The 26,086-nt window shown below is 51.9% G+C and overlaps 8 protein-coding genes and 1 non-coding gene across 9 annotated transcripts; 5 read left to right on the top strand and 4 right to left on the bottom strand.

Moving 5' to 3' along the window:
- The first annotated feature begins 235 nt into the window (after positions 1-235).
- COL26b_009643 lies at positions 236-324 on the top strand. The gene has a single exon. It is a non-coding gene; the product is annotated as a tRNA-Val (tRNA).
- A 1,955-nt stretch (positions 325-2,279) lies between these two features.
- COL26b_009642 (uncharacterized protein) lies at positions 2,280-3,047 on the top strand (the record flags this gene model as incomplete). The annotated part of the gene is made up of 2 exons (XM_053182364.1): positions 2,280-2,590; positions 2,648-3,047. The coding sequence occupies 2 exons, from the start codon at positions 2,280-2,282 to the stop codon at positions 3,045-3,047; spliced, it is 711 nt and encodes a 236-aa protein (XP_053033744.1).
- A 782-nt stretch (positions 3,048-3,829) lies between these two features.
- Positions 3,830-4,284, bottom strand: COL26b_009641 (uncharacterized protein; the record flags this gene model as incomplete). The annotated part of the gene is made up of 3 exons (XM_053182363.1): positions 3,830-3,990; positions 4,042-4,119; positions 4,182-4,284. 3 exons carry the CDS (start codon positions 4,282-4,284, stop codon positions 3,830-3,832), a joined length of 342 nt encoding a protein of 113 aa, XP_053033743.1.
- Positions 4,285-4,375: 91 nt separating this feature from the next.
- COL26b_009640 (uncharacterized protein) lies at positions 4,376-4,797 on the bottom strand (the record flags this gene model as incomplete). Its single annotated transcript, XM_053182362.1, has 2 exons — positions 4,376-4,499; positions 4,556-4,797. 2 exons carry the CDS (start codon positions 4,795-4,797, stop codon positions 4,376-4,378), a joined length of 366 nt encoding a protein of 121 aa, XP_053033742.1.
- Positions 4,798-11,188: 6,391 nt separating this feature from the next.
- Positions 11,189-13,152, bottom strand: COL26b_009639 (uncharacterized protein; the record flags this gene model as incomplete). Its single annotated transcript, XM_053182361.1, has 4 exons — positions 11,189-11,532; positions 11,581-12,174; positions 12,443-12,709; positions 12,759-13,152. The coding sequence occupies 4 exons, from the start codon at positions 13,150-13,152 to the stop codon at positions 11,189-11,191; spliced, it is 1,599 nt and encodes a 532-aa protein (XP_053033741.1).
- Positions 13,153-14,412: 1,260 nt separating this feature from the next.
- Positions 14,413-14,877, top strand: COL26b_009638 (uncharacterized protein; the record flags this gene model as incomplete). Its single annotated transcript, XM_053182360.1, has 2 exons — positions 14,413-14,507; positions 14,565-14,877. 2 exons carry the CDS (start codon positions 14,413-14,415, stop codon positions 14,875-14,877), a joined length of 408 nt encoding a protein of 135 aa, XP_053033740.1.
- Positions 14,878-15,986: 1,109 nt separating this feature from the next.
- Positions 15,987-17,425, top strand: COL26b_009637 (uncharacterized protein; the record flags this gene model as incomplete). The annotated part of the gene is made up of 3 exons (XM_053182359.1): positions 15,987-16,051; positions 16,451-17,330; positions 17,381-17,425. 3 exons carry the CDS (start codon positions 15,987-15,989, stop codon positions 17,423-17,425), a joined length of 990 nt encoding a protein of 329 aa, XP_053033739.1.
- Positions 17,426-20,223: 2,798 nt separating this feature from the next.
- On the top strand, positions 20,224-21,813 carry COL26b_009636 (uncharacterized protein; the record flags this gene model as incomplete). The annotated part of the gene is made up of 5 exons (XM_053182358.1): positions 20,224-20,281; positions 20,372-20,611; positions 20,664-21,169; positions 21,353-21,490; positions 21,547-21,813. The coding sequence occupies 5 exons, from the start codon at positions 20,224-20,226 to the stop codon at positions 21,811-21,813; spliced, it is 1,209 nt and encodes a 402-aa protein (XP_053033738.1).
- Positions 21,814-22,289: 476 nt separating this feature from the next.
- COL26b_009635 (uncharacterized protein) lies at positions 22,290-24,700 on the bottom strand (the record flags this gene model as incomplete). Its single annotated transcript, XM_053182357.1, has 7 exons — positions 22,290-22,982; positions 23,039-23,195; positions 23,249-23,466; positions 23,514-23,586; positions 23,637-24,399; positions 24,458-24,641; positions 24,692-24,700. 7 exons carry the CDS (start codon positions 24,698-24,700, stop codon positions 22,290-22,292), a joined length of 2,097 nt encoding a protein of 698 aa, XP_053033737.1.
- Positions 24,701-26,086: the final 1,386 nt, after the last annotated feature.

Below are 26,086 nucleotides of genomic sequence, written 5' to 3'. Positions count from 1 at the left end.
CATGTTTAATCAGTCACCTGATTAAGCTTAACGTGACTGTCGACTACACATCGTATGTGCCGCGTCTTCTCATCAACTTAGCTTTCGGTCAAACAAGAGTTGCCCGACTTGTCCGAAGCCGCAACGGGGCGCGGAAAGTCCCTCATCGTGCCCAATCAGCGCTGATCTCGCTTACGATACAGCGCAGCATCGACATCCACTTGAGCTGGCTATGAACAGCATAGCTTCAAGATCCGGCTGTGTGTTCTAGTTGGTTAAGATTTCTCGTTCACATCATGTGTACCTGATCCGAGAAGGTCCCAGGTTCGAGCCCTGGCACGGTCAGATTACTTTTTAATGTTTTTGACGACGAGCATTCATTTCGAGAGACGCGTTCCAGAGGCGATTGGCGGTGTCTTCTTTTTGGACCCAGGTTGACAGGACAAGAGCAATTGAATGACAAACGAAATACCATGGCTTCTTTCGCGTACCAGGCTTATGACAGGCCTTTTGAGCAAGTCCTTTGGGTGGTTTGCTGGCTCGCCCCGGAGCGGCAATCTCGGTCGCCGGCGACCGGCCGGTTCGGCACTTTAGCGCCGCCCACTCGGTGCCCCTTCGCTAAGCCCCCTTTATTTCAGTGTGACGGCTACCCGCCGGGCTAAGCTTTGGATCGGGGGATTGTCCACCAGTAGTCGTCTTTGAAGCGGCGAGGTGCATCTGGAATGCAGACCGGTTGACGCGGCAGTTGATCTCGCAGGAAAACCGATCATCGCGTTTCAGACACAGCGCAACGCATTCGAGAACGCGATTTGGCTGGACGGCTGTCGCGGCCGTATCGATGGGCTCTGCAGCCATTATTGCAGCTGTTTCCCGGCGCGCGGAGCAAAACAAGCCGTAAGGCGTGCTTGGCGCGTGGACCGCATCCTGGTAATCTGGGGGAGGTTCGCCGGCGGGCTGGCCAGACCTATCTTGGCGCGGCATTGTGAGCGATTGCCGGCATAGGTGTCTGCGCCTTGCTGCAAGGGATACATCAGGGGCAAACGATCCGGTGGGGAAGCAGAGGCTCTTCGTGAATGGTGAGCATCACGGGGCTGGCCGACGGAGATGACTTCGATTCTTGAGTCTAGCGCCAAATTGATTTTTACTGAATACGGCGTCTCGAGAGCGATCGAGTTGCTTGGGGAGAAAAGTGTCCGTCGGAGTGTTCAGTCATCGACTGCGAAGACAAATTTGATGGCGTCCCCTAGCAATGACGTTGTCTTGCTGAATTTTGCAGGACGATGTTATGTGCCATTGAGCAAAAGCAAAGATAATCGGTAGGGGCGGATTGACATAAAGTAGCAGTGGATGTGGCAATGGTCTATCCAGCACACGGAGTTAGCTTCATATATATTCTGTGGGGAAATATTGGTGAAGCCGCAGGGAACAACACGGCAACATCGGCTAGCCATGGGAACTCCCTAGCCTCCTTTTCAGGCTCTTCTGATCTCGAGAGAAGACGAAATGTTTTTCGAGGCCGAACCATGGAACGCCCTGGGAACAAACGATTTTCCCCCTCCCCGAACACGGGATTCCGCAACCGACATTCGATATCGGCTTTCCAATGTATTGATTGGGGGGTTATTAATGCCGTCCAAAATCGGGTGAACACGAGTTAAAGCTCAATTTCGACGGTCGCAAACCTTCTGCTTTTGGGTGTGTTGTGGCCGGGATGACACGGCTTTGAGTTCTCCCCTAGAGCCCTTTTGGCCGGCGCAACACCACATTTACTTGACAAGAACGTAACGGGCAGATTAACCAGCCCACTTACCCCATTGGTGGAGTCATCTAGAGCGCCGCGTGGTGGGCAGCGTTGGACGTCGGTAACCCGAGGTCTTGTTAAGGTGAAACTGCCCCTGATTCTTTTCGCACCCAGCGGCGCACCCGCTAAGCCCGCAACAAGCTTTCCGTCCGATGCTTAGCTCCGGCATCCCGGTTGACACGGGGCCCAGCGTCGACAGACGCTCACCTTGTGGCCGGACACTAACGTCACATCTGGCATTCGTCACCGTAATTGGAGGGACCAGTCTTCGTTCTGGAAGGAAAATGTTTGCCAGACCCTGACGTTCGTTAGCATGTTGTGAGTATATCAACTGCCGCCCTCCCGCCGTTGGAGCTGATCTTGGCATCCGATCGTTGGTCCATCCTCCTCACAAACCACACGTTCTCTTCTTGCACACACATTCGCTTCAGTTCAACTAGTCATTCTTTGCAGAATTCCATTCACGATGCAGCTGTCTTCTTACCTCGTCTCGGCCATCATGGCCGCCACCGCCGTGGCCAGCCCCACGCCCACCATCGAGAAGCGCGCCACCACTTGGTGCGACTCCTTCGGCTCCCTTGCCACCGGCGCCTACACCGTCTACCACAACAACTGGGGTGCTGCCCAGGCCACCTCCGGCTCTCAGTGCACCACCTTCAACTCCCTGAGCTCCGGCTCCGTCTCTTGGTCTACCTCTTGGACCTGGGCTGGCGGTCAGGGCCAGGTCAAGTCCTACTCCAACGTTGCTCTGGAGAAGGTCAACAAGCAGCTCTCTGCCATCAAGTCCATCCCCTCCAAGTGGACCTGGAGGTTAGTTTTCCCCTTAAAACATCCCTTAGCATCAACTTACTGACTTGCACTCACCAGCTACACTGGCTCCAACCTCGTCGCTGATGTCGCCTACGACCTGTGGCTCGCCCCCTCCGTCGGCGCCAACAACAAGTACGAGATCATGATCTGGCTCGGCTCCTACGGCGGTGCCGGCCCCATCTCCAGCACGGGATCCAAGATCGCCTCCCCCAAGATCGCCGGTACCACCTGGAGCCTCTTCTCCGGCCCCAACGGCGACACCACCGTCTTCTCCTTCGTTGCCCCCAGCAACATCGCCAGCTTCAACGGCGACTTGAAGGGCTTCTTCGACTACCTCGTCTCCAGCCAGGGTGTCGCCAACACCAACGTCGTCACCTCCCTCCAGGCCGGTACCGAGCCCTTCTCCGGCACCAACGCCGTCTTCAAGACCTCCGCCATCTCCATCTCTGTCTCCTAAATGGTCCCTGGGTGACTGTTGAATCGATCCAATCGAGTTCGATCTTGAGTCCAGAGTTTGATTATGGCGAGTATTTAGCATAAAAGCCTTTTCGACACGTACATATTCTTGCTTCCCGTACATAATACAATACCAGAACCCTAGTTGGTCTGCCACAATTAGCTTGATCTCTCCCAAGTGACTCTCAGTAGTAGACTGATCATGGCCATTAAGCGTCCGAATGAGCCAACTTCCTGCGATGTGCTTGACAGTGATCACACGTCTGAAGTACCAAAACCATAGGCAGTAACCTCATTCGCGAGGAATCTAGGCTTTACCCTGCATCATCGTGCGTTCGGGCGTTCCATGAACGTTGTGCGTCCTAGGTGATTGTCCAACACAATGCAACACCTAGATGTTGATAAGATGGTACCTCTTGGAGGGTCTGCTGAATTAATTTAGAAACGGAACCACTCAAGTAATGGGAGTTACAAACATTACCTCTAGACGAATCTCATCAAAACAATGGAATTCGTCAATCACATCGAGCAGGTGGTAATCCCCCATTCGTTACCAAATCACAGGCCATACTTTTCACTGGTAGGGTTGGCCTGACATGCAGAGCTCTCCCTGGTTGATCAAGGTAGCCCATTCCTGAAGTAACGGCCACGGCACGCGGTGAATCTCCCCAATATGAGCACACAATCGCAGGGGAATCATGATGGAGCCAGATGCCCGGTATGTACTATTGGATTGAAATATGTACGTCAAGAAATATGATGATCATGCCAGTGACCGCTGCTTTACTCAGCCTTCTGGGCCGGGATGTTGAGAGTAGCAATGTTCCATGTCTTGCCGCCGTCTGAGGTGGTCATGGCACCACCGGTGGCACCGTGCTCCCAGCTTCCACTGTGTCCGAAGCTCTTATCGGCCTCGCTGAGCACAATAGAAACATCCTTCCAGGCTATGAATGAGTTAGCTTCGGGCTCTGGTTGACGTGATGAGTGAGACATACTGTGGGCAGGGTGATTCGCGCAGCCGCCGCTGGCGCACTCGATTGAGATGTAGAAGATGTTTCCGTGCTGTCCCTTGCCTGTGCAGATGCAATTAGCATTGGGCGGAGTCAAAGGTTAGTCTTGTGTCGGAAGGACGTACTGGTGTTCACGGTGGAAACAAGCTTGCCGTCGACATAGACGTTCTGGTCCCAGAGCTGGGTCGACGAGTTCAGTTTGTCTATGGTCGTGGTGAGTCTCGACATGCCGACAAGAAAGAGGGGCCTCGCTTACAGTGAGTTCTAACAGTCGATCCTGCGGAAGCTTTCACGGGGGTGCCAACGGTGGGGTTTGAGCCTAGTCACGGATCAGCGCCGGTCGATCAAGTGCCGCATTCGCGAGCAGCTTCAGATAGTGATACGCACCGACCAGGGTGTACGCGAAGTTGCACCAGTTCTTTCCTCCATCTTCGCAGTAAGATCTAACATGGATGGTCAGCGATGCACCAAAAATTCGTTAACGTTGATTGCGCCATACCCGCTCGGAGAGTTTGAGGTAACGCCCTGGAGGAAGGAAGCCTCGTTCTGCATCATGATGGCGCTCCAGATGGCGACATCTCCGGAGATGGCGCTGGGCAGCTCGGGAAGGACGAGAGTTGCGGTCGCCTCTTGGATGTAAGCGTTGCCGTTGGTGAACAGGGTGACGATGTCGGAGTTTGCCTGGGCAAGGCTGGCGAGTGCAGCAATCATGCCGCCAACCGTTGCTTGGATTCCCTTCATGGTGCCGGAAATAGACTGGATGCGATTTGGAAAAGACTGTTTGGGGGTTGGTGTCGAAGAGTCTATTGAGCGACGCTAAACAAACACAAAGAGGATAAGCATAACCTTATATGATCGTGGCTGATCTCTTGATCCCGCGCAAATACACAATCGAGGGGACATTGCGTCTGGAACTTTTCCGTGTGGGAGGCATGTTGGTCTCTATTCGAAACTTCGATTGTGGTCATTGGAACGTGCGCTATCGTGTCTGAGGAACTTTTGACTCCGCAATATACTACTTTCATGATCGTTCCAGTTGCATGGTAATTATCCCGTCGGACCACAGCCGTTCGGATGAATCGCTGACTCGATGCGATTGGAGGAATCTCCTGCAAGAGCGGGGCTCAGGGGATAATGTGCGGAAGGTCTGGGGGCCTATCCACTCTTTACGCGGCGCAGAGTCTCATTCGTTTACGTACAGTAACCTTCTTTACGCATCATAAAATGGCAACTCCCGCCGGCTCAGATTCGTCTACAGGGCGCGTATTGCTTTACGAGATTGCTTGGCTGACTGAACGACTTTCTGTCCATCGGATACGCCCTACGGTCGCTGCCTGGAGACGCCATATCCATTTGATGGACCACTCCGGCTGTGCGACAACGGACCCGCCCCCTTTACGATCTGAGCCCCGGATTGCTCCGGACGCGATGTACTGGGCTAGAGTGAGCTGTTGCCCCTTTCGTAAGCGGCGCAATGATATAGTCAGTCCAGCGCGAGCATCTATTCTCACCAAGTTTGTGATCGAATCATTGCTTTTTGTCCCCAGACGCTCACGGTGGGAAATTTGGACGCCGAGTCGCGACTAGAGATTAAGGGATTACGCGAGATATTGACCCCATTCTCATCAATCTCAAGCGGAAGTTTGTTCACACAGTTGCGAAAAGGACTGCTTTCCCTTTTGCACTTTCTTAAGGTACCTAGGTCTGCAAGATTGCTCTCCCAGCCGCAACCTCGCGCCTTCAACCCGCTTGAAACATGAATGTCAAATCAACCGCTGAACTATGACGACAGTAGTCAACACACAAGCTTCATATAAACCACATAGTTGTTCGCGCATATTCTACATATTCCCCATGGACAAGCCCGCTATTTAACCGCCGCTAGATGCCAACTCGAAAAGATAAGAAATGCTAGGAGTGTCAAAACTCATCGCAGTAGAGTCAATATTCGACAGCACCATGCTGGGGCTATCTGCCAGGTCCAGGCCTTGATCTCCATCAAGTTCTAGCGGAACTGAAAAGGGTGTCTCTGACGGGAGGACAAGTGTCGGACTCGGCACAGAGAGATTCGAATCGCGGCACATGGAACCATAGTCGATCATGGACCATAGAGCCGCCTCCAGTTCTGGTCCCAGATCAGGGGATTTGTGAGCATTGAATAGTGACGTGAACAGATGGGCGTGGCTGTTGAAAGCTAAAAGCCGTCGATGCTGCCAAGCAACGTCAGCAAGACTCCCAAGATCAACGTATTTGGGGATCAGGTCGACTTACCATCTTGGAAGCATGGTCCCAGAATTGACCCATCTTCTCGAGGATGCTCAAGCTTTCCTGGGTGGCGCGAAGCATTTCCGCCGATCGCTGGCCTCCATGGTGTTTCTCGGCGTGCATGTTGAGTGACAAAGTACTGCCAGCTAGGCACGCAGAGTAGGCGTAGAATGAGGCACCGAGATGGCACCCGGCTGCTGCTGCATCATGCAGGACGTTGATTAGACTCCGTGCGTGGTCGTAACTTCTTTGGAAAGCAAGTAAGAGAAAGCTTGAGGGAGCCTGGCCATTCCGCCCACGTAGCCGTCTGCGTAACAGGAATGGGTGGTTTAGGAGACAGTGGCAGAGGTGGAACACCGCACGCGCAAATATGACGTGCCCCACAACTTGATGGTCGATGGATCCTTCTTCTGTCCTGTTCGTTTCAACGATAGAGTCGATAGAGATCTGGTCCATCTGAAGACGAGACTCGACTAGAAGCAGGATGGAATTGATGGAGGCGTACTCCGACCTCGAGTCCCACGGTGGAACACCATCCACTTCGCGGTCGTGGAGAACGTTTCGTGTACACCGCCCCAGAGCAGAGCCGGCTAAGATCGCGATGGGAAAGTTTCCGCGAGCTGAAGAAGGATCTGTGTTCCAGTCATGCAGCTGGTGCAGAGTCACATTCCTTTCCAACCCGCCATTACGGAACGTGGGCTCGTCGCATGGTAGCCGGACACTGCAGTCTTCGTCTGAGATAGCGAGATGACGGTCTTTGCCGCAAGAAACGAGTTTGTCGAGGAGGTATATCGACCAAAAGCACCTCCGTCTTTCTTCCTGTTCAATGATTGATAGCGTTTCACTAGGCTCTCGCATCAACTGAAGGTCCTGTGCAATGCGGATGGCGAGGCCAATCTTTAACCACCCGGAGCTGGTTCGTCCCGCTAAAGTTGGAATTAGCTGGCCGGTCCCACATGTTAAGAGATTAACTCACAGGTAAAATCAATGATAGCTAAGATGTTTGTCGCCTGAGCAACGTGCAAATCAGGTGAATCCTCTGCTGTCATATGATCAGTGAGCACCGACAGCCAGGCTTCCCTCGCGTAAGCTTCGGTTGCCTTAGCCCTTACTCCAGCGTAAAACTCATGATCCGAAAACCTCATGGATGACGCCAGAGCCGCGAGCACGACGCATTTTGGAAGGGAATTCTCGGCCAGCTTTTGCCGAAAAGTTTCTTCATGGAAGTAGCCGTAGGGTTGGTTATTGCAGTGCGTGAAATATGTGTCGATCAAGGACTGCATTACATCATCCGGGGGCAGCTTGCTCAGGTCCCTACAATGTAGTTCAACAGAGATGTCCCACAGGACCGGCTTTAAATAGCTCAAAGAATACTTACACATCATTTATAGGGGCGTCCCGAGAGCTTCCGCTTGGAGATATTGACACCTGGTCTTCCAGGTTGAAGATGTCTGCCGCGTCATCGTTTGGAAACTGTGGTTCAGCTTCAAAAGTTGTTTCGGTGCCGGCGAATGTGCTAGAATAAGTATATGAGTGCCATGATCTCTTTGTACAGTGAGCCTGAATGGAGATGAGGCCCTACCATGACTCCTTTGGTGGCTGACCACTGAGTTCTGCCAACTTGGTCTCGATCGCAGAAATTCGCTGGAAAAGCGCAGACTGTAACGCAATTAGTCCAAGTAGACTAAAGATATAGAGAACGTTTCATTCCAACATTATTCATCATCTCCAAGAACGCTGCTGATGCGCTTCCAGATAGAGCAGACGACGTCGCCGAGAATGGTTCATAAGAACACCGTTGCATGCTGCGTCGACAATTACCACATCTTGGCTTGTCTCCAGAGCATTTAATCTTCTTCTGCCTGTGAAGAGAAAAATGATCATTAGCAAGTTTGGTCCCAGTTCAATGACTACCCAAACACACCTGCAAGTTGTGCAGGCCTGGCGGATGCGCTTGATGCCCCCGCTGGCCGGTGGTGATCTCGGCTCAGGGGAGCCGGATGTCATCCATCCTGTCTCTGTCATGTCTTCAGACATGCTTCAGGTGTGTGAACGGTGATGCTGTTCTGAGGTATGAATCTAGCCTTCTTGCGTGCATCAAATCGGTGACGTTGAAACTCCGATGAGAGGGCGCTTCAGCAATATCCGGTCGTCCTGAGCTCGATGCGGGGTAGGTCGGGATGATCACGTGGGGGCATCTGGTCCCATCCTTGTCGTCGCTGCCGTTTCCCCAGAAATTTAGCTGGAAATAGCAATCTGGGGCTGGGAGGCCAAGTTGACACATGCAAGCCGGCGATTTGGTCAGACTTTTCTGACTCGTCCCGGCTGGCTCGGATCCCCACCGGAAGAACGCGAAGGTCTCCATCCCATGACATCAACGGGTCACACTGTCTCATTGGCATGTTGATTGAAATGATGAAGTATGTTCAGAGGATCTTCTACGGTAATAATGTCTTTGACCACCAAATTTGAAGGTATTCTATGGATGTTTGTGTCAAATCTTTGCGCGAGGTGCCTTGGCCGCATATTCATCCCAGTCCACCTTGTTTCGTTTTTGGAACTCCCCGATACCAAGGACAGCGTCACAACCAGGTGCCATCATTGACTCAAAGAGTTTTGCAACTCCTTCTTCTTGGGCTGTTGTGCCACCATGCGACCATGCCAGTCTTACCAATTCCTTCGACATCTTAGAGCCCCCAGGTGACGAGTGACGGAGATTGCGAATCAGCTGTTCAACCGTCTTGCGCAGCTCAGCTTGTGTGTCGGCGAGCAACGATACGGCTCCCTGGACTTTGAGCTCAGATGCCGAAACCGCCCTCGCTGTCAACATTGCGTCTCGAGAAAGCGCCAAGCCCCATTCGCGGATCACGTATCTGGATATCACTGCAGGGCAGAGACCCAGCTTGACTTCCGAGAGAGTGAACGTTGCCGAAGAAAGGCATATCCTGATGTCGCACGAAAATGCCAGCCCGATTCCACCGCCAAAGGCCGGGCCGTTGATACACGCGATCGTTACCTTACTCGAGTTGTCGATTAGCTCGAACAAGCTCTTCAGTGGCTTGAAAATGCCCAAGCTTGCATCGCCTCCTTTAGCAACAACAAGGGCGGCCTGGCTGAGGTCCATGCCGGTGCAGAAGAATTTGCCGTTCGCGCTGATTACAATTCGTGATATGGATGGATCATTTTCGAACGTCCTGAAAGCTGCCTGGAAATCTTCGATCATTGGAGACGTGAGAGTATTGCCGTTACGCGGTGTGTTGAGGACGATGTTGCCTGTTGCCCCGGATCGGTACACAAGCAGACGCTCGGTTTCTCGCACAAGTGACCAATCCAACCTTTTTGTTGACTCTGGGGATGCCTCCTTGGAGGTTGTTGTGCCTCTGTATGCCTTTTTCGCAGATAAACCCGCCCCGGCTCTGCTATCATTCGACTTCGAGAGCACTTTCGAGATCCACACACCAGTTTCCGCAAGCTTCTGCAGATTGACCCCAGTGCTCACACCCGCCTTTTCGAACAGATATACGACGTCTTCCGTTGCCACGTTGCCTTTGGCTCCCGGCGCGAAGGGGCAGCCTCCCAAACCGCCGACACTACTGTCAAACGTCCGTACGCCACATTCGTATGCTTTCCACACGTTTGCCAAAGCCTGCCCATACGTGTCGTGGAAATGCCCAGCAAGTCTTGACGGGTCGATCCCTTGCCGATTTAGAAATTCGATCAGTCGCCGTACATCCGGCGCTGTTCCCACACCCAGTGTATCCCCGAGACTGACTTCGTAGCATCCCATGTCGAACAAGGCTTTAACAGCGCGGTGGACGGCGGGTAACGGCGTTGGACCGTCGAAAGGGTCGACAAATATGCATGAAACGTATCTAGTGTGGTAGAAAACAAGTTAGCTGCGAAGCAACGACAACGAATGTTCCGGGGGACTTTGACTTGCCCCCTAACCGCAAGACCGGCTAAGGCCGCTTTTGTTGCTACCTGGCGTGCTCGTTGGATTCCCTCGTCAACGCTACAGTTTAGGTTGGCGCGACTGAATCCCTCAGTTGCACTAACGAAAACGGCAACTTCCCTGACACCGTGGTCTAGCGCGATCTGAAGCCCTTTGGTGTTTGGCACCAGGACGGGAAGCCTTAGGTCCGACGGTGATCGTAGCCATCCTCCAATAAGATCCGATGAAAGTACTTGGCGGCAATCTGCAAGTTGTGGGATGGCTTTCGGAGACACAACTGAAGTGATCTCTATGTTTTGAAGACCGGCTTGTCGAAGCCTCTCGATTAGCGTTAGCTTGTTGCCGGTGTCAATCGGGCTTTTGACGTTTTGGAGGCCATCGCGGGGGCCAACTTCGACGATCCTAACAGACATCTGGAACCAAAAGCTGTTTCCTTTGACGAACAAGCATGCGAGCGAATAACACGGCCAGGAAGGGGACATTTACGAGGTACTTGATAGGGCTAGCTATGGTGGCTTGGTGGCGCCGACTACCTACTTACCCCGGTCTTTGGGGTCCGGACCGCTTCCCGGGATAAGTACGTACCCACTCCTAAGGCCGAGGGCCGGCCGTCCTGATTGGGCAATTCGGCTTTGATGAACCATTTTCGGTTAACGTAGTCGTGGAGAAGGAGACCTGTCGTTGATTAGCTCCTTGTTGGTAGCTTACAGCCGGCGGGTGATCTTCACATTGGAATGAGCTTTCCACAATAGGGACTTTGGGGGTGAGCTTGCAGCAATACGGGAGTTTAACAATGTTATCAGAATCCCAACAGATAGCGATATACATAATCAAATATGTCATCAAGTCAAGATAAACATGAGCTTGGTATGATGGAACTAAAATCGATCTTCTTCTAAATAAAATTGCGCTAGTTTACAACTTTGCCTGTATTCTAGACCGCTTCACCAATGCATTTCCAAGCTCCCTGACAAGATGCTTCTGATACTTTCCGCTGCCGGTCTTTGGCAGCTCGCTACCAACATCGGGACTTCCAAGCCAAAAGATGTACTCAGGGGCCTTGTGTCGGCCCAATCGCTGCGTGACCCATGTCCTAATCTCCTCATCAGAGGGCCTGGTCGCGTCCGATGCTAATTTCAGGAAGCAAGCCACAACTTCGCCGTACTTCTTGTGATCAAGACCCACTACACAAGACTCTCCAACGGCCGCATGGGATAGCAAGCGAGCTTCGATCTCGATGGGTGAAATGTTCTCCCCGCCTGATATGGTCTTAGCCAAGGAATTGTCATAGGATGATTACAACTTACCACGAATGATCAAGTCCTTGATGCGGCCGGTAATGTGGCCGTAACCTTCATCGTCAATGAAACCCTCGTCACCGGTGTGCATCCATGTAACTCCATCTTCATCTCTTCTCATCACCTCCTGTGTTCTCTCCTCGTCCTTCCAGTATCCCTTCTGCAAAGCAAAGCCGCTGGTGCAAATTTCCCCGCGGGTGCCTCGTGGCACAATGTTACCGTTTGTGTCCACGATCTTTGCACTAGTGTGGGGGAGCACCTTGCCTAGGCTCTTGAACATCCGGTCATCGGTATCACCCAAAGCCGTAATGAAGGTGACTGGGCTGGTCTCCGTCATCCCGTAAGCAATGAGCATTCCGCCAATCTGCATTTCCTTGCGCAGACTCTCCATCAGTGGAGGTGGAACCGGAGACCCCGCTGCGAGACCGGTGCGTACGGTACTGATACGATGACCGGACTTCTTCAGAGCCTCTAGCTCTGCAATAAACATTGTTGGGACTCCGAGAAGGGCGGTGGCCTTCTCGTTGATGATGGCGTCAATAGTTCTTTGGGCATTGAAGCTGTCGGAGGGAAAGATGATGGAGCTTCCGCAACTGAAGGCGGCTAGAAAGCCCATGACGAGCCCGAAACAATGGAATAGAGGTGGAGGACAGCACACGACATCTTCGTGGGTGAGTTGCATCGCGTCGCCCACGAACCTAGCGTCGTTGATCAAGTTGCTGTGAAATTAGTTAGCGATGAGATATCAACGCTTCTTGGGAGTAAGCTCTTACAAATGGGTCAAAATTGCGGCTTTGGGTGACCCAGTTGTTCCTGAAACGGTTTCTTTTAGCACAAAACGTGCATGTAAATATGGAAGGAGGGGTCTCACCAGAAGTGAATTGAAGATTGAGAGTGTCGGTACGGCGAACCTTTCGCTCCGCACGTCTCAAAGCTGAATCGTTCATGAAGATCGAATGACCACCGTTGAGGAAGGTGCTGTAAGTCTGGCACATACTGCCTTGGCCTGGGAATCTGGCGGTGTCGAGACACACGATGTGCTCAAGCTTAGACCCTTTCGGCAGAGCGGACAGGGCTTGAATATGAGACAACAGCGAGTTTGATCCGATCTGAGAAGCCATGAAAACCGCCTTGCAGTCTATTCACAGTGTCAGAAACATGACGTCGTAGTGAACAGAAGGACTGACCGCTGTGCAAGACAGCACTACTCAGCTCATCCGGAGAGTAGGTGTTGTGCAGAACAACGAACGGGCAGCCGATACGCGCCGCCCCGAGGAACAGCTCGATGTATTGATAGCAGTTTCCTGCCATGATTCCCACGCAATCCCCACGCTTCAAACCAAGTTCAAGCAAGCCTTTAGCAGTGATCTTGCTCCGGTCTGCGAGGTCCTTGTACGTCAGGCGGGTAGACTGCCAGGGCACAACGACGGCTGTGCGATCACCATACGCCTTGGCTTGGTCCTGGATAACAGACCCAAGCGTCTTTTCAAGAAGCGGGGGATTCTTCGGCCCAAAGACCAAAGATGGCGTCTGCTGAAGGGGCCTGTTGGGGGAAGAGGAGGACACGGCGGTGGCTGACATTGTGATGGCGCGGATTGGAGGAGTACAAAATTCTGAGAATGACAAGTTCTCAATCCGCAGAACGATAGTTCAAGATATGTCATCTGAAGATGGTCTAGCGGCAACACCCAAATACTTCCGGCTCTTACACCAGAGCGACTGCACCCAGTGCTTGCGGGGCCGGCAGAGCATGAATACTAGGGGCGGCCTCGGCCTATCGGTCACGGTCCGAACCCCGGATTTAATCCCCGCGCCGGCCCAACATTACGCATCAACAGTGCCGACGACCATTTTACCGATATTGCAACCGCAAAGCACCAAAAAAACAAGGATATCATTGACATTGAACTATACTAAACACCGACTCTTACCAAGCAGGCTACATGCGCGCTTGAGCTCACGGCAAAATGGCACAACCGTTCCCAGTTGAGAAGTCGATCCTCGACCTCGGTGCGCCAAACTTCCAAGAAAATCGATCTCAATGGGAGAAAGTACTTGCAAAATTCGACCACAATCTTCGGCAGGTTTCTTCTGAGGGTGACGATGTGTCGACAGCTAGACATCAAGGACGAGGACAACTGTTACGTAGGTATTCTCACAACCTACATCGGAAGACATTCCACTGATTACTTTAAAAAGCGCGAGATAGGATCAACTTGTTACTAGATGCAGAGTCGCAATTCTTAGAGTTAGGGGCATTTGCTGGGTTTCGAAATGCGGACTCGAATTCTTGCGGCAACCTCATTGCTGGCATTGGTCTTGTCAGGTAATTCAGCTTGCCGGTACCATCTGGTTTTATGATGATTAACGTCAGGATAGTGGACGGCCATGCCTCGTCATGTCTCATATCCCAACCCAGAGCGGTGGAGCTTGGAACGAGATGACAGGTTGGTGGAAATTCTCCTGCCCATTTGGATTTGGCTAAGAACCACCTTTTCCAGTGCATAAAGTGAACAGAATCTTGGAAGTCGGCTTTGAGAATGATGTTCCGTTAATCTCTCTGGTGCAGTCGGTACGCACGAATGTCAGTTCGCTAAGTTAGGGCTATGTACTAATCGATCTCAGGCGGGCGTCTTTCTGCCACAGCAATTTAGGGTATTTCACAAAGGTGGAAAACTTTTCCGCGATCTGGCCATCCGCTCTAAGCATGGGAAGCCATCCTGCGCTGTGGTTTTCGGCCCCTCAACTGCTGGTGGAGCATATCACCCGGCTCTCTCGGATTACACCATCTTCGTTGAGAACCAAGCACAGGTATTTCTGGGAGGTCCACCCCTTGTCAAGATGGCGACATCAGAGACCGTGACTGCCGAGGAGCTCGGCGGGGCCAAGGTTCACGGAACAGTGACTGGCCTGGCTGACCACACGGCACTTGACGAGTAAGAGCACATTTGCGACGGGAAAGGTTTAGAGGAGACGGTGTTGACTGATCACAGATTTGATGCCATTCAGAAGGCGCGGGAATGGGTTGCCACACTCAACCCACTAGACCCTAGCCACCAAGGAGGCATGGTTGAAGAGCCACTGCCTCCTCGATATCCAGTTGAAGACCTTCTATCGATCGTGAACACCGACATCCGCAAACCCTTCGACATGAGAGAGGTTTTGTTGCGCATTGTTGATGACTCGAGGCTTTCGATTTTCAAACCAGGCTATGGTGTCAACATGCTCACTGCTTGGGCTGATATTCTCGGTAAGCCCATCAACTTACCCTCAAACGTCGACTGCGTCTTTCTCTCCGGTCACTAATCATTCCCGTGTAGGGTTCCGAGTGGGTATTGTTGCGAATCAGACGCCTGTGATTCACCCGCAAGAGGCTCTGAAAGCAGCTCAATTCATCAGACTGTGCAACCAGGAGTATGTTACACTACCCTACCTTACGAAGTATAATCTGCTTACCAAAATTCTTTTGTAGGATTATTCCCATTGTTTTCCTCCACAATGTAACTGGGTTTATGGTTGGCACCAAGGCGGAGCATGCCGGTATCATCAAGGCAGGCGCGCAGCTCGTATCAGCTGTGAGTTGTTCTTCAGTCCCGCACATCAGCATCATTCTCGGAGCCTCCTATGGTGCCGGCAACTACGCCATGTGTGGAAGATCCTACCGACCCAGGTTTCTTTTCACGTGGCCAACGGGGCGTTGCAGTGTGATGGGCCCAGATCAGTTGGCAGGCGTGATGGAGACCATCAAGTCCAAGTCCAACGGCGGCAGCAAGCTTTCAACAGAGCAGATCAAGTCTCAGGCACAGAAAGTGAGGGATGATGCATATCGAGACTCGGAATGTTATTCAACTAGTTCCATTCTGGTGGATGATGGAGTCATAGATCCGAGGGACACTCGCGATGTTCTAGGGATGTGCTTGGAAGTGGTGCAGCTGCCGAACAAGAAGGACACCCAATCACATAGGCTTTTGTCCAGGATTTAGCGCGCAATAGACTGTTTTCAAGATCAATCAAGGTTGTCATTGAATGACGTGCATATGAATGGTTCAACTTCAAATCCAACCACGTGTCATGCGAAGTGCATCCCAATTGCTAGTCGATTTTTAATTAGGGATAAATGACGGGCACCAAATTTCGACGTCGTGCTGAAATCATTCATGTTGATGTCCACAGCAGAACATGCTGTAAGTTCAGTCTACAAAATCCACGTCTCCGATTTCCGGCTCACCCAGGCCTCCATTGAGGAATTGGTCTAAGAAAGAACCCTGTCCCGACCTCGACAAGAGTCCGCAATTTGGGCACTAGTTCCGGCAATGTTGCCGTAAGCCCACGGTCCCCAGCGGGGAAGCCATGCAAGAGCCGAGGGACCTGCAGGTCTCCACCCGGACCGCGCTCCGGTGCTCGGGCCATCCAAAATGGCTATTGATGGCCCATGGTCGAAAATCATCGGATTCTTCGATCTCGGGAAGCAAACAGTTCGGTACCGAGTCCCCGAGGCAGGATCACTGTTTACAAGCTACGTCACACGGACCGGTACTCGCGACTGCTCAAAAATGATGCGGCGATCAAGCCAATACGGCCACATGTAATAGCAGAAGTTCCGTACGGGTTTCCCACTCTTTCCTGTCGAACATCACTGCGCGAGTCTTCAAGATGACGAATATCAACAAACCACCATTGTTCGAAGCTACGATCCCGCTCAGCGCCGATGGCCAGTCAAAAATTCGGAAACTTCTGATTGCGAATCGTGGGGAGATTGCTTGTCGTATTATCTCGACGTGTCGCAAGCTTGGTGTTCAGACAGTGGCAGTGTACACTCAGGAGTAGGTGTCCTAGAATGCAACTAGGTCCATTCGTACTCGTCTGACAAGAAATGCAGAGATGCCTTGTCGCAACACGTAGCAGACGCACATGAGTCTATCTGTATCGGATCCATCGAACACGACACCAAAAACCCCTTTCTCAACATCGACCTCCTCCTCAAGACCGCCCTAGAAGCCCACGCCGATGCCGTCCATCCCGGTTATGGATACCTGAGCGAGAATGCCGACTTTGCGGACCGTGTTCGCGCCATGGGGTTGACCTTCGTAGGGCCAACTGGTCAGACAATCTCGACACTAGGCGACAAGCGGACCTCCAAAGAATATTTGAGAACCCACGCACCGGAAGTGCCCCTGATTCCAGGATTCTCCAGGTCCAGCCAGAATGTGGAAGATCTCCAAGATGCGGCGACACGCATCGGCTTCCCTGTCATGCTCAAGGCTTCTGCTGGAGGCGGTGGCAAAGGTATGCGAGTAGTCCGTGAAGCTTCTCAGCTCCAGTCGGAACTGGACCGCGCACAGTCGGAAGCCCAGAGATCTTTTGGTTCTAGCGACTGCATTCTGGAAAAGTTCATCGAGAGCAGCAAGCACGTCGAGATTCAGATTGTTGGAGACCAGCATGGCAACGTCGTGTCTCTGTTTGAACGCGACTGTTCCGTCCAGCGTCGCAATCAGAAAGTCGTTGAAGAAACGCCGTGTTTGTTTCTCGACGAACAGACTAAGAAAAGCATGAGTGACACGGCCGTCAAAATCGGGAAGCTTCTAGGATACGAAGGAGCAGGGACCGTGGAGTTTGTCGTCGACACGGCCACCAAAAAGTTCTTTTTCTTGGAAGTCAACACTCGCCTTCAAGTCGAACACCCCATCACAGAGGAAGTTGTCGGCGTTGATCTCGTGTCATTGCAGCTCTACGTCGCGGCTGGCGGGCGTCTTGCCGATGTTCCTGAACTATCTGCCTTGACACAGACTGGACATGCAATTGAGTGTAGACTTTGCGCGGAGGACCCCAATCGGGACTTCATGCCAAGTCATGACACAGTTGCCCTATGGAAGCCCGCAAACCCGCATCGAGGTGCCAGCTCTGTAGTGCGCTACGAGACGGCGATGCAAAGCGGGGCATCGATATCGATCTACTTCGACTCCATGATTTGCAAAATTGTGGTGTGGGCACCTACAAGGGCCTTGGCTATCGATATTCTCGCGAAGGAGCTGGCGAATACCGCGTGCGTTGGAATCAAGACGAATCAGCTGTTCCTTCAGAGCTGTCTCCTTCACCCAGGATTCAAGGACACAGCATACCAAACATCTTTCATCCCGACCCATCTTGACGAATTGCTTCGAAATCCATACCTTCCAGAGCTGCCCAGATACACCTCTGCTATTCCCGGTCTGCTTTTTGACGCCCTTAAGAAGGCGTCTCGGACCCAAGGTGTTCGACGACAGCCGTTTGGTGGAGTTCGTCGGGGCTTTCACAACCAAAAGTTCGATCCCTTTCAGCAGGGCTGTGAGATCATTTCGACGCGAGACTCGAAAGCCTCGGAATCAGCGACCTCATGCGAGGCTTGCCTTCGCCGGCCATGCGATGGCCCTGCAGGTGACAGATGGCGCGTGCAACTCCACACCATTTCTCTTGATGACCCCGTCGAGCAAGATCCGTCACTTTTGTCTCCGGCCCAACATCTTACGTCAAAATACACTATCCTAAGTCAGGCCTTCCGGAGTGGTGACGCTTGGAAAGGGCCATCTTTCACAATTGAGGATATCACTCTCAAGCCAGCCCACAAGACCGGCAACTTTTCTTCGAGGGCTAGTATCCCACCATCGTGGGTATTGACGTTCTCTGTGGACGGGCGAAGACTACAAGTGTTTTGCTCTCTTCCTTGCTTGGGACAGCGCTCAGCGGGGTTGAGGCCTAACGAAACCCAATCAGTCCTATGCCACGTTCCTCAAATAGGAGAGTGGAAGGCATTGCGACGTGATACACTATTGTCCTTCTTCTCCGGCCTACGAAAAGATGCACAGGTTGCTACTGACCACCATGCTCAGATCAAAGCCCCGATGCCATGCAAAGTCCTCTCTATTGGAAAGGCAATGGGAGAGGAGGTCAAAAGCGGAGAGAGTGTCATGGTGATAGAGAGTATGAAGATGGAGATCAATATTAGAGCAAATGTAGCTGGAAGGTTCGAGACAAAGTGGAAGGTTGGAGATGCCGTAGGCGAAGGCGTCGTACTTTGTTCAGTTGAGTGAAGGCAGACTTCATGTGCCAACGTCATATTGCTATCAAAGCATTTCTCGCAGCATGGGCAAAATTCTTACGGTTTAAATTTAGAGTCAGCATTTGAACATATTTTGCCATCCAGATGACGACGTCCCGTAAGAACGCCTGTAGCCCCAGCTAGACGGACTCATTATCCCGTCATATTCCGAAACGTGTCGTCAACAGCGTGCGCTTCATTGCGCACCTCGGACAATCATAATCTACGAATTATGAACAGACATTGATTGCGTCCAAGTCGTCCTCTGGGCGCTCGAACGGGTAGTTACAGGGTAGATCCATGATTGAACCCCGCGGGGTCAATCGCTTCCCCGCGTTAAGACTCTCCTACGGACAGCCGGACCGAAGAGAGGGGTGGTTGCTGCCCCGCCGCAAATCCGTCCACTTACGACCAGTGAAACCCCGTCGGGGTTAGACTTGTGAGTTTGAGTGAATAGAAGGTCCTAGCTATGGTGCTTACTCTGGGCCAGCTGTCAGTCAATCAACAGTCTTTACCCAGTCGTCAATAATGGCATGTTGCTTCATTGCCGCATTTTGCATAGGGCAGCTGGTCAAAGCTTGTCAATTCTTCGACTTGGACGATAGCATTCACTACAATGACGACACAGGCACGGAGGCTCTGCCAGAAACTGAGAGCGGCCATGCTCGGACTACACCCGTCAAAAGCTGCAACTCAAACGCGATCATTCTATCGCTGTCTGGCATGTCGTGTGCAGCTTGCTCAGGCAGCATCGAGAGAGCGATCCTGGGGTCTGACGGGGTAAAAGATGTAAGAGTATCTTTGCATCTACGGCAAGCCACTGTTGTGGGAACAAACTCGACTTTGGACCTCGACGGTATTTTGCAAGCTGTACGAAATCTTGGGTATGGGGCAGAACCTGGACCTCGCTCCCCAAAGGAGATCATGGGCCTCCTCGAGTCAAGGCGAGAGTCAAAAATGCTGTGGACGAGCTTTGTCAATGTTGGGAAGAATGCGGCAGTTATTCAGCTGATTGAAATGGCGACATATCAGATCCGGGGTACGTGGGCCCTAGAGACTATAATTCTCTGGGCATTGCAGGTGGCAGCGCTGGCAGTCGCAGTCTCTTGCCAATGGCGATATGTTTCGTGGATTCATGCCGATGGCTGGAGATGGATCAAGGGGGCAAGTCCCACTATGAATACCTTGGTGGCCCTAGCTGTGTTCTTGGGGATTTCATTCTCCTGCATCGACCTATTTATCCAAGGCCCTCGAACTGCCACTATGTATTTGGCTACCTCCACTGGTTTGACGCTGACGGTTGTGGGTGGGAGATACCTGGAGTGTCTTTCGCGGCGACAAGTTTCAAAAGACTTGATCAAGATCTACAAGCCCCTGACAGAGATTGACTTTGTCCGACTCAGTCCTTCTGGCGAAGTAAGCCACAATCTGTGGGTGTTTGATTGATCTGGCTAATATTGGTACAGAACGTTCCATCGACATATCTTCGACCGTCCGACGAAATATTCGTCGAGCCATTTTCAATAATACCTTGCGATTGCTACATCACATTTGGATCATCTTTAGTCAACCAGTCAATGCTGACAGGGGAGTCTCTTCCCGTTCGAAGGGATGTTGGCGACATAATAATGGGCGGTACGCGAAATCTCCACGGAAGACTAGTTTGTGTTGTCAAAAATGAGAAGGGCCAATCATTCTATTCCAAGCTTCTGGGGAGTGTTGCAGACTCTTCCGCAACGAAGTCGGACGGTGACGCTCTGCTTGACGACATCATCAAGTATTTCGTCACAGCTGTCATTTTCTTTGCAATCGTTCTTCCGATCCTCGAGGTCTTTAGACACAACTCACTTCACCCCAACTATCAGTACATTCGATCCGCCGTGGCTAGATCGATGACTATCCTGATGAGCGCATGCCCATGTGCTCTCGGCCTTGCTATACCATCCGCGGTTGCAACCGCAGTCTGTAAGCTCTCTATTTGGCCCATTGCTATGTTCTCTGAGCTGACATTGTTAAGATTCTGCACAGAAAAGAGGACTGTTGATTACTGGAGGCGCATCGACGATACAGAAGCTGGTCAAGGTCAGGTCCGTCATCTTCGATAAGACTGGGACGTTGACCGGGGACAACTTGACTGTCTCGGACTTCTTGCCATCACCCCAGTGGGCCTGCAGGGAGAACACACTTTGGACCTTGATCTGTGCAGTTGAGGTCAATGATGCTACTGGTCATCCACTGGGTAAGAGCATCTTCTCAAGTGGCGTCAAATCTTTGGGTGAAGATTGGCTGCGCTTCCAAGCTCACGGTGAGACGCGCGACATCTGCAGCTCAGCCGGTCAAGGCGTCTCCGGAAACGTTCGCATTGCCAAAGACGAGTGGCATTATGTCATTGTGGGAAGCTCACAATACCTTAAAGCTGCTGGTATCAACGACATTCCTGACCACGGCGACGCTGTGGGAAGTGGCAAGATTGAGGCTCGCGTTGGGGTAGACGGCTGCTATGCTGGAAAGATACTAGTTTCGGTGAGTCGGACGGCCTTCGCCTTGTGGCGTGTGATTACTGACAATGAGAAAGGATACGGTCAAGGCTGAGGCGCAAAGCACGATAGCAGCGTTGACCTCATCGGGATACAAGTGCTCTCTGGTGAGGAGTCGTCATGCGACGACATCGGACTTATGAGTTGTGCTGATGCTAACTGACGGCAGCTTACGGGCGATATGGCCGACGAAGCTCACAGAGTCGCCAGTCATGTGGGAATACCTGTTTTGGCATCACAAGCCTCGCCGACCGACAAACTCGCTTTCATCAACGCTTCCAAAAAGAACGGTAATGCGGTGGCTATGGTGAGTCGGTATACTCAATCTTGAAGACTTCCTTGCACACAATACTGACGATTCAGGTCGGTGATGGACTCAACGATGCTCCGAGTCTTGCAGCTGCGGACGTTGGCTTTGCCGTGTACCACAATAATGCATTGGCTACGACGGGTGCTTCAATTATGATTCTTAACTCGCGGATAGATCTGGTTTGCCTTGCATTCAAAATTGCGGAGCTCACCAACCAACAGATTACGTTCAACTTGAGATGGACTGCGGCGTACAACCTTCTCGCCTTCGTGATGGCAGTAGGCTGGATAAAGCCATTTGGATTTGCCATGACACCGTAAGCACTGTTAAGCCCTTGAAAATTGGAGGGATTTGGACACTGACATATGTTCAGGTCTGTCGCAGCTGCGATGATGTCCACGTCTTCGATTTTCATCACCGCACAGTCCTTTCGGTTGCGGACAAGGCTAGACAATCTGCCTTAGTGGGGTGTTCAAGCGAAGAGGATATGATAGAAAGACAACTTATATGATTTGCATTGTGGTTACCGACAGTGAGCGGAGTAGTCCTGTTTCCAGTAGAAGTATCTGGCATTGTAAAAGATTATTGAGCGTAGTGTTAGCGTTGTATTTGCAATAATTGCATCACGTTGACTTGTCCGTATGGGCTGTGGAATCACATCAAGACAGAGGATGGCAAAACATCATGAACTGCTTGAAGGACTTGATTTCATTGGTAACATCATACAGTCTGGACCCAGGTTCCTGTTGCGACCAAACTAATCGCAGACTTGACACAAAGGAAATGGAGTAACAGTCTAGACAACTGGCTTCAGAATGATTTGAGTGCGACCCTTCACTGAGACCTTCACTGTCGCCTTTCCCTTATTGTTCGCCTTTACCGATCCTCCAGTGCTTAGCGAGTACTCCTTACCGGGGACGAGCCTTTCAAATCCCAGCTCGAAGGTCCCTGGCTCAGCACCATTGTACAACACAAGATCAAGTTGCTTTCCGTCATTGCTGTACGCTTTCGCCACCAGAACGTCTGGGAACGAAGCCTCTTCGAGTAGGGGTCCCTTCAATGCGTTCTCAGGCGGACCATGTAGCGTGGCATTGGCGAGGTCCCGATTCTTAACGAGACGCGCCATCAAAGCGATTACTTGTGATGTGGCTGACAGACCTTTGTTCCTCAGAGAGCCCGACTTTGTTGCCTCAACAGGGAAGTAGGTGTTGTCAAGCTGGTTCAATGCCTCCTTCCTGATCTTCTCGTTGCCGAACTCGGCCGCGGTCGCAGCGATGAACGCTCGGAGGGGTCCCTCGCTAGCCCGATAGTTCCCCGGGTCCATCTTGTCGGCGCCCTTAAGGTTTCTAACCTCAAGCTGACCATTCTTGTCGTACTTGAGGAACTCCTTCCGGATCATAGCCCAGTTTCGGTGGGCCAAGTGGGGAAGGTAGGCAGTCAGCAGCATCGCATTGATACAGTCGGTAAGAGTGCCGCAAAGACCCGGGAGCTGCATAGAGAACTCGTTAGATCACATCTTCCTGGTGAACTCATTCCATTACATACCGTCAAGCCGGTGAACTCGCTTCGAATTGGCAGGATTCGGCCGTCGCATTCAGTGAACTCTTCCTCAAGAGATCTTTCGAACCTGTTGCGGAGCTTCACTCCTAGATCACGACCGAGGAGACGGTCAGAAATGACAAGCCCAGCCATGCCAGTCAAGCTGCAGACCCTCAATCAGCTCTAGTACTTGAGTCTTAGGGGGAATAGACGCACTTGCAAAGTGAGTAAGTCCAGTTCGGCTCGCACGGATACAGGCAGTACGGATTCTCAGTCATGTTGTTGAATAGCGCATCTGCGAGGCCCTCGTAATTGGTCTTGTAGTGCTTTCCGTCATCAATGACAAACTCGAGGGCATCCTTCTTGTTGTACTGTCGATCGCCCGATGCCTGGCCATAGAGACCAATCGCAGCACTCAAGTAGCCAGTGACCATCTGACATGATATTAGCATTGGTCCAAGCCAGGGGTTGAATCACTTACGATGTTGTCTTTCTTAATTGGATCCCAGTCGCTGAGGGTGAATCTTCCAAAGATGGACTCCCACTTCCAATATCTGAAGGGCTGTTACTCAAAACGTTTAAGTCATTCATGGGATTTGCTTACGACATGATCCGTTTCTGGAGACTCTTCTCGATGGCATTTTGACATGCCTTAGAAAGATAGCCGTGGAAGCCTGGGACGTAGTGGCACTGGTATAGACTCAAGGCATCGATAGTCCCGTACAGCTGATAGCGAATGGCGCCTGTCTGGAACTGGTCGATAACGTCGTGGAAGCTGAAGTCGTCACGGGGACTAAGTCCTCGCTCGATCATATGCTGCACGTGCCGGAGAGTCTCGAGGGATAGCTCACGATCGCCAGACTGAGGTGCAGGTGCGGCGTCGGCCATCTGCTCTTCGACAGCCTGCACGAGGTACTTGTTCCTCTCTTGAGCCTTCGAGTACCCAGCAGCATTGAGAGAGCTGGCGTTGTTCATCAACCAAGTGATACCACTGAAGCAACCGAGAGCCCATAGCGCGGCGGACTGTTCGAACAAAGTGTCCTGGGCAAGACGGCCAGCCATGAAGCTGGATCCAATCCATAGCGCGATGGGAAATGCGATGCCACCCATGGCAAACCAAACGAAGATTGACACCGGGATGAGAACGAGCGTAAGCAAGAAGGCTGCTACTGCTGTGGGGCTTGCTACTGCCGTGAATCCCGCGCCCGGGAAGAGGAAGCCAAGGGCCGCGGCACGGTATGATGTGCTCTCAAGGTTGTGGAATGACCAAAGTCCGGCAAGGGAGAGAAAAGTGTACTGGTAGAGAGTTCTGCGTTGATGGTATTTCTTGATCATACCTCGACCGGCACTAGGCGGAATCAAAACATCTGAGAGAGGATTGTGATCAGTTTCTACCGACATAATTCTGTATGGCTCGTCACGTACCTTGGATCTTCCATGGACCCCAGCCAAAGTCACCAACAGGTCCATCAGAAGCCTTTACACTGGTTGATGGATCTGCCTTAATGGAGTCGCTGGTATCGACCCACTCGGAGCTCGGCGCGATCTTCGAAGGCAGCTCCGCGGCATCTAAGTGATTGACGCCATTGGTCTTGGTAGTTTCTGTTGTCTGTGCTGCTGTCAGTGAAGGGAACTGAAGGAGCGAGCTGTTGACTATACCGTGGTCATTGTAGAAGGGGCCATAGTCGCATATGGTCTGGTGTTTGAATGGTTGTCTTCTCAAGAAGCCCCGGAAGAGGGATGAACTTTACTTATCCACCGTGCTTGGGGTCCCCGAGAATGTTCCGATGGCAACAGACGTCTCCGGCGCCACGGTAAACGTTACACTCCAGTGGATAAAAGAGATAGTTCGGCACTCGCGGGCGGGGGATCTGGGGTTTGCGGGGTACTGCACTGGGCTGGGACATCACTCGTGGGGGGACGCGGGGTGTGGCAAGGATAGGACCGAGTCCCGACCACTACGAGTCTGCTCTTGGAGAACATTTGAAACAGCTACCATAAGAAGTACCTCGGTATTAGGCTTGGGTACGTCGAAGGCCGGTCCGGCATCAGAGCTCTCAGAGGGCTGGCTCTGAGATGGCGCAAAGCCCTTGTGTTGACATAGAGATCAGCGATCGAGTTGACCAACAAATTGGAGAGCCATTTAGCCTTTGAACATACATAACAGAGAGGAAAGATAGGATGACACTTCAATGTGCGTTTTCATCATATCAGACTTACCTTGAATCAGTCTCATCAAACAATGGCGTCAGCATACGCAACCACGCAGGCCATTGTTGCCTATCCCCCTGAAAATGGGAAGAGACAGTGGAGACTTGAAGATGTTGAACTCACGCAACCCGAAGACGATGAGGTTATCGTTGAAGTGATTGCCACTGGCATATGCCATACGGACCTTGGTTGTGCATCCGCGCCGGATGGGACGCCTGGCTTTCCAGTCCCTCCATACCCTCGCATTGTTGGGCATGAAGGCACAGCTCCATTACGCACCGTACTGTTGAATGAGCACGACTAACAACATCACAGGTGCTGGCTATGTCAGGTCGGTCGGGAATGAAGTCGCAAAAGTCAAAACTGGAGACGCAGTTCTTTTGTCCTTTGCTTTCTGTACCCAATGCCACAACTGCAAATTTGGCGCGCCGGGATATTGTGAGAGTTTCAACGAAATCAACTTCACTGGATGTTCCACTTCGTTTTCGAACTCGGGCACTGGAAGGATTTCGGTCGGCGGGTCCTTTTTCGGACAGTCAAGCTTTTCTCGGTTGGCTCGGGTGAAGCAAACATCGATAGTCAACGTTACTCGCCTCGTAAACAGCGAAGACGAGCTGAAAATGCTGGCGCCTCTGGGCTGTGGCATACAAGTATGTTCGAATCCAAACTTTAGTGTTCCCGCAGACTGATAGAACCTTTAGACTGGTGCCGGTACTATTACAAAGCTAGCTGCGGCAACACAAGACGACACCATCGCTGTCATTGGTCTTGGTGGGGTCGGTCTTGCAGCAGTAATGGTAAGTAGAAACTTGAATTCCAGTATCTTTTACTTTGAAATCGCTC

This window comes from Colletotrichum chrysophilum (assembly GCF_026319265.1).
Source record: "Colletotrichum chrysophilum strain AFK26 chromosome Unknown scaffold_94, whole genome shotgun sequence".
Classification (NCBI taxonomy): Eukaryota; Fungi; Ascomycota; class Sordariomycetes; order Glomerellales; family Glomerellaceae; genus Colletotrichum; species Colletotrichum chrysophilum.
This window is presented reverse-complemented; position numbering and strand designations above follow the sequence as displayed.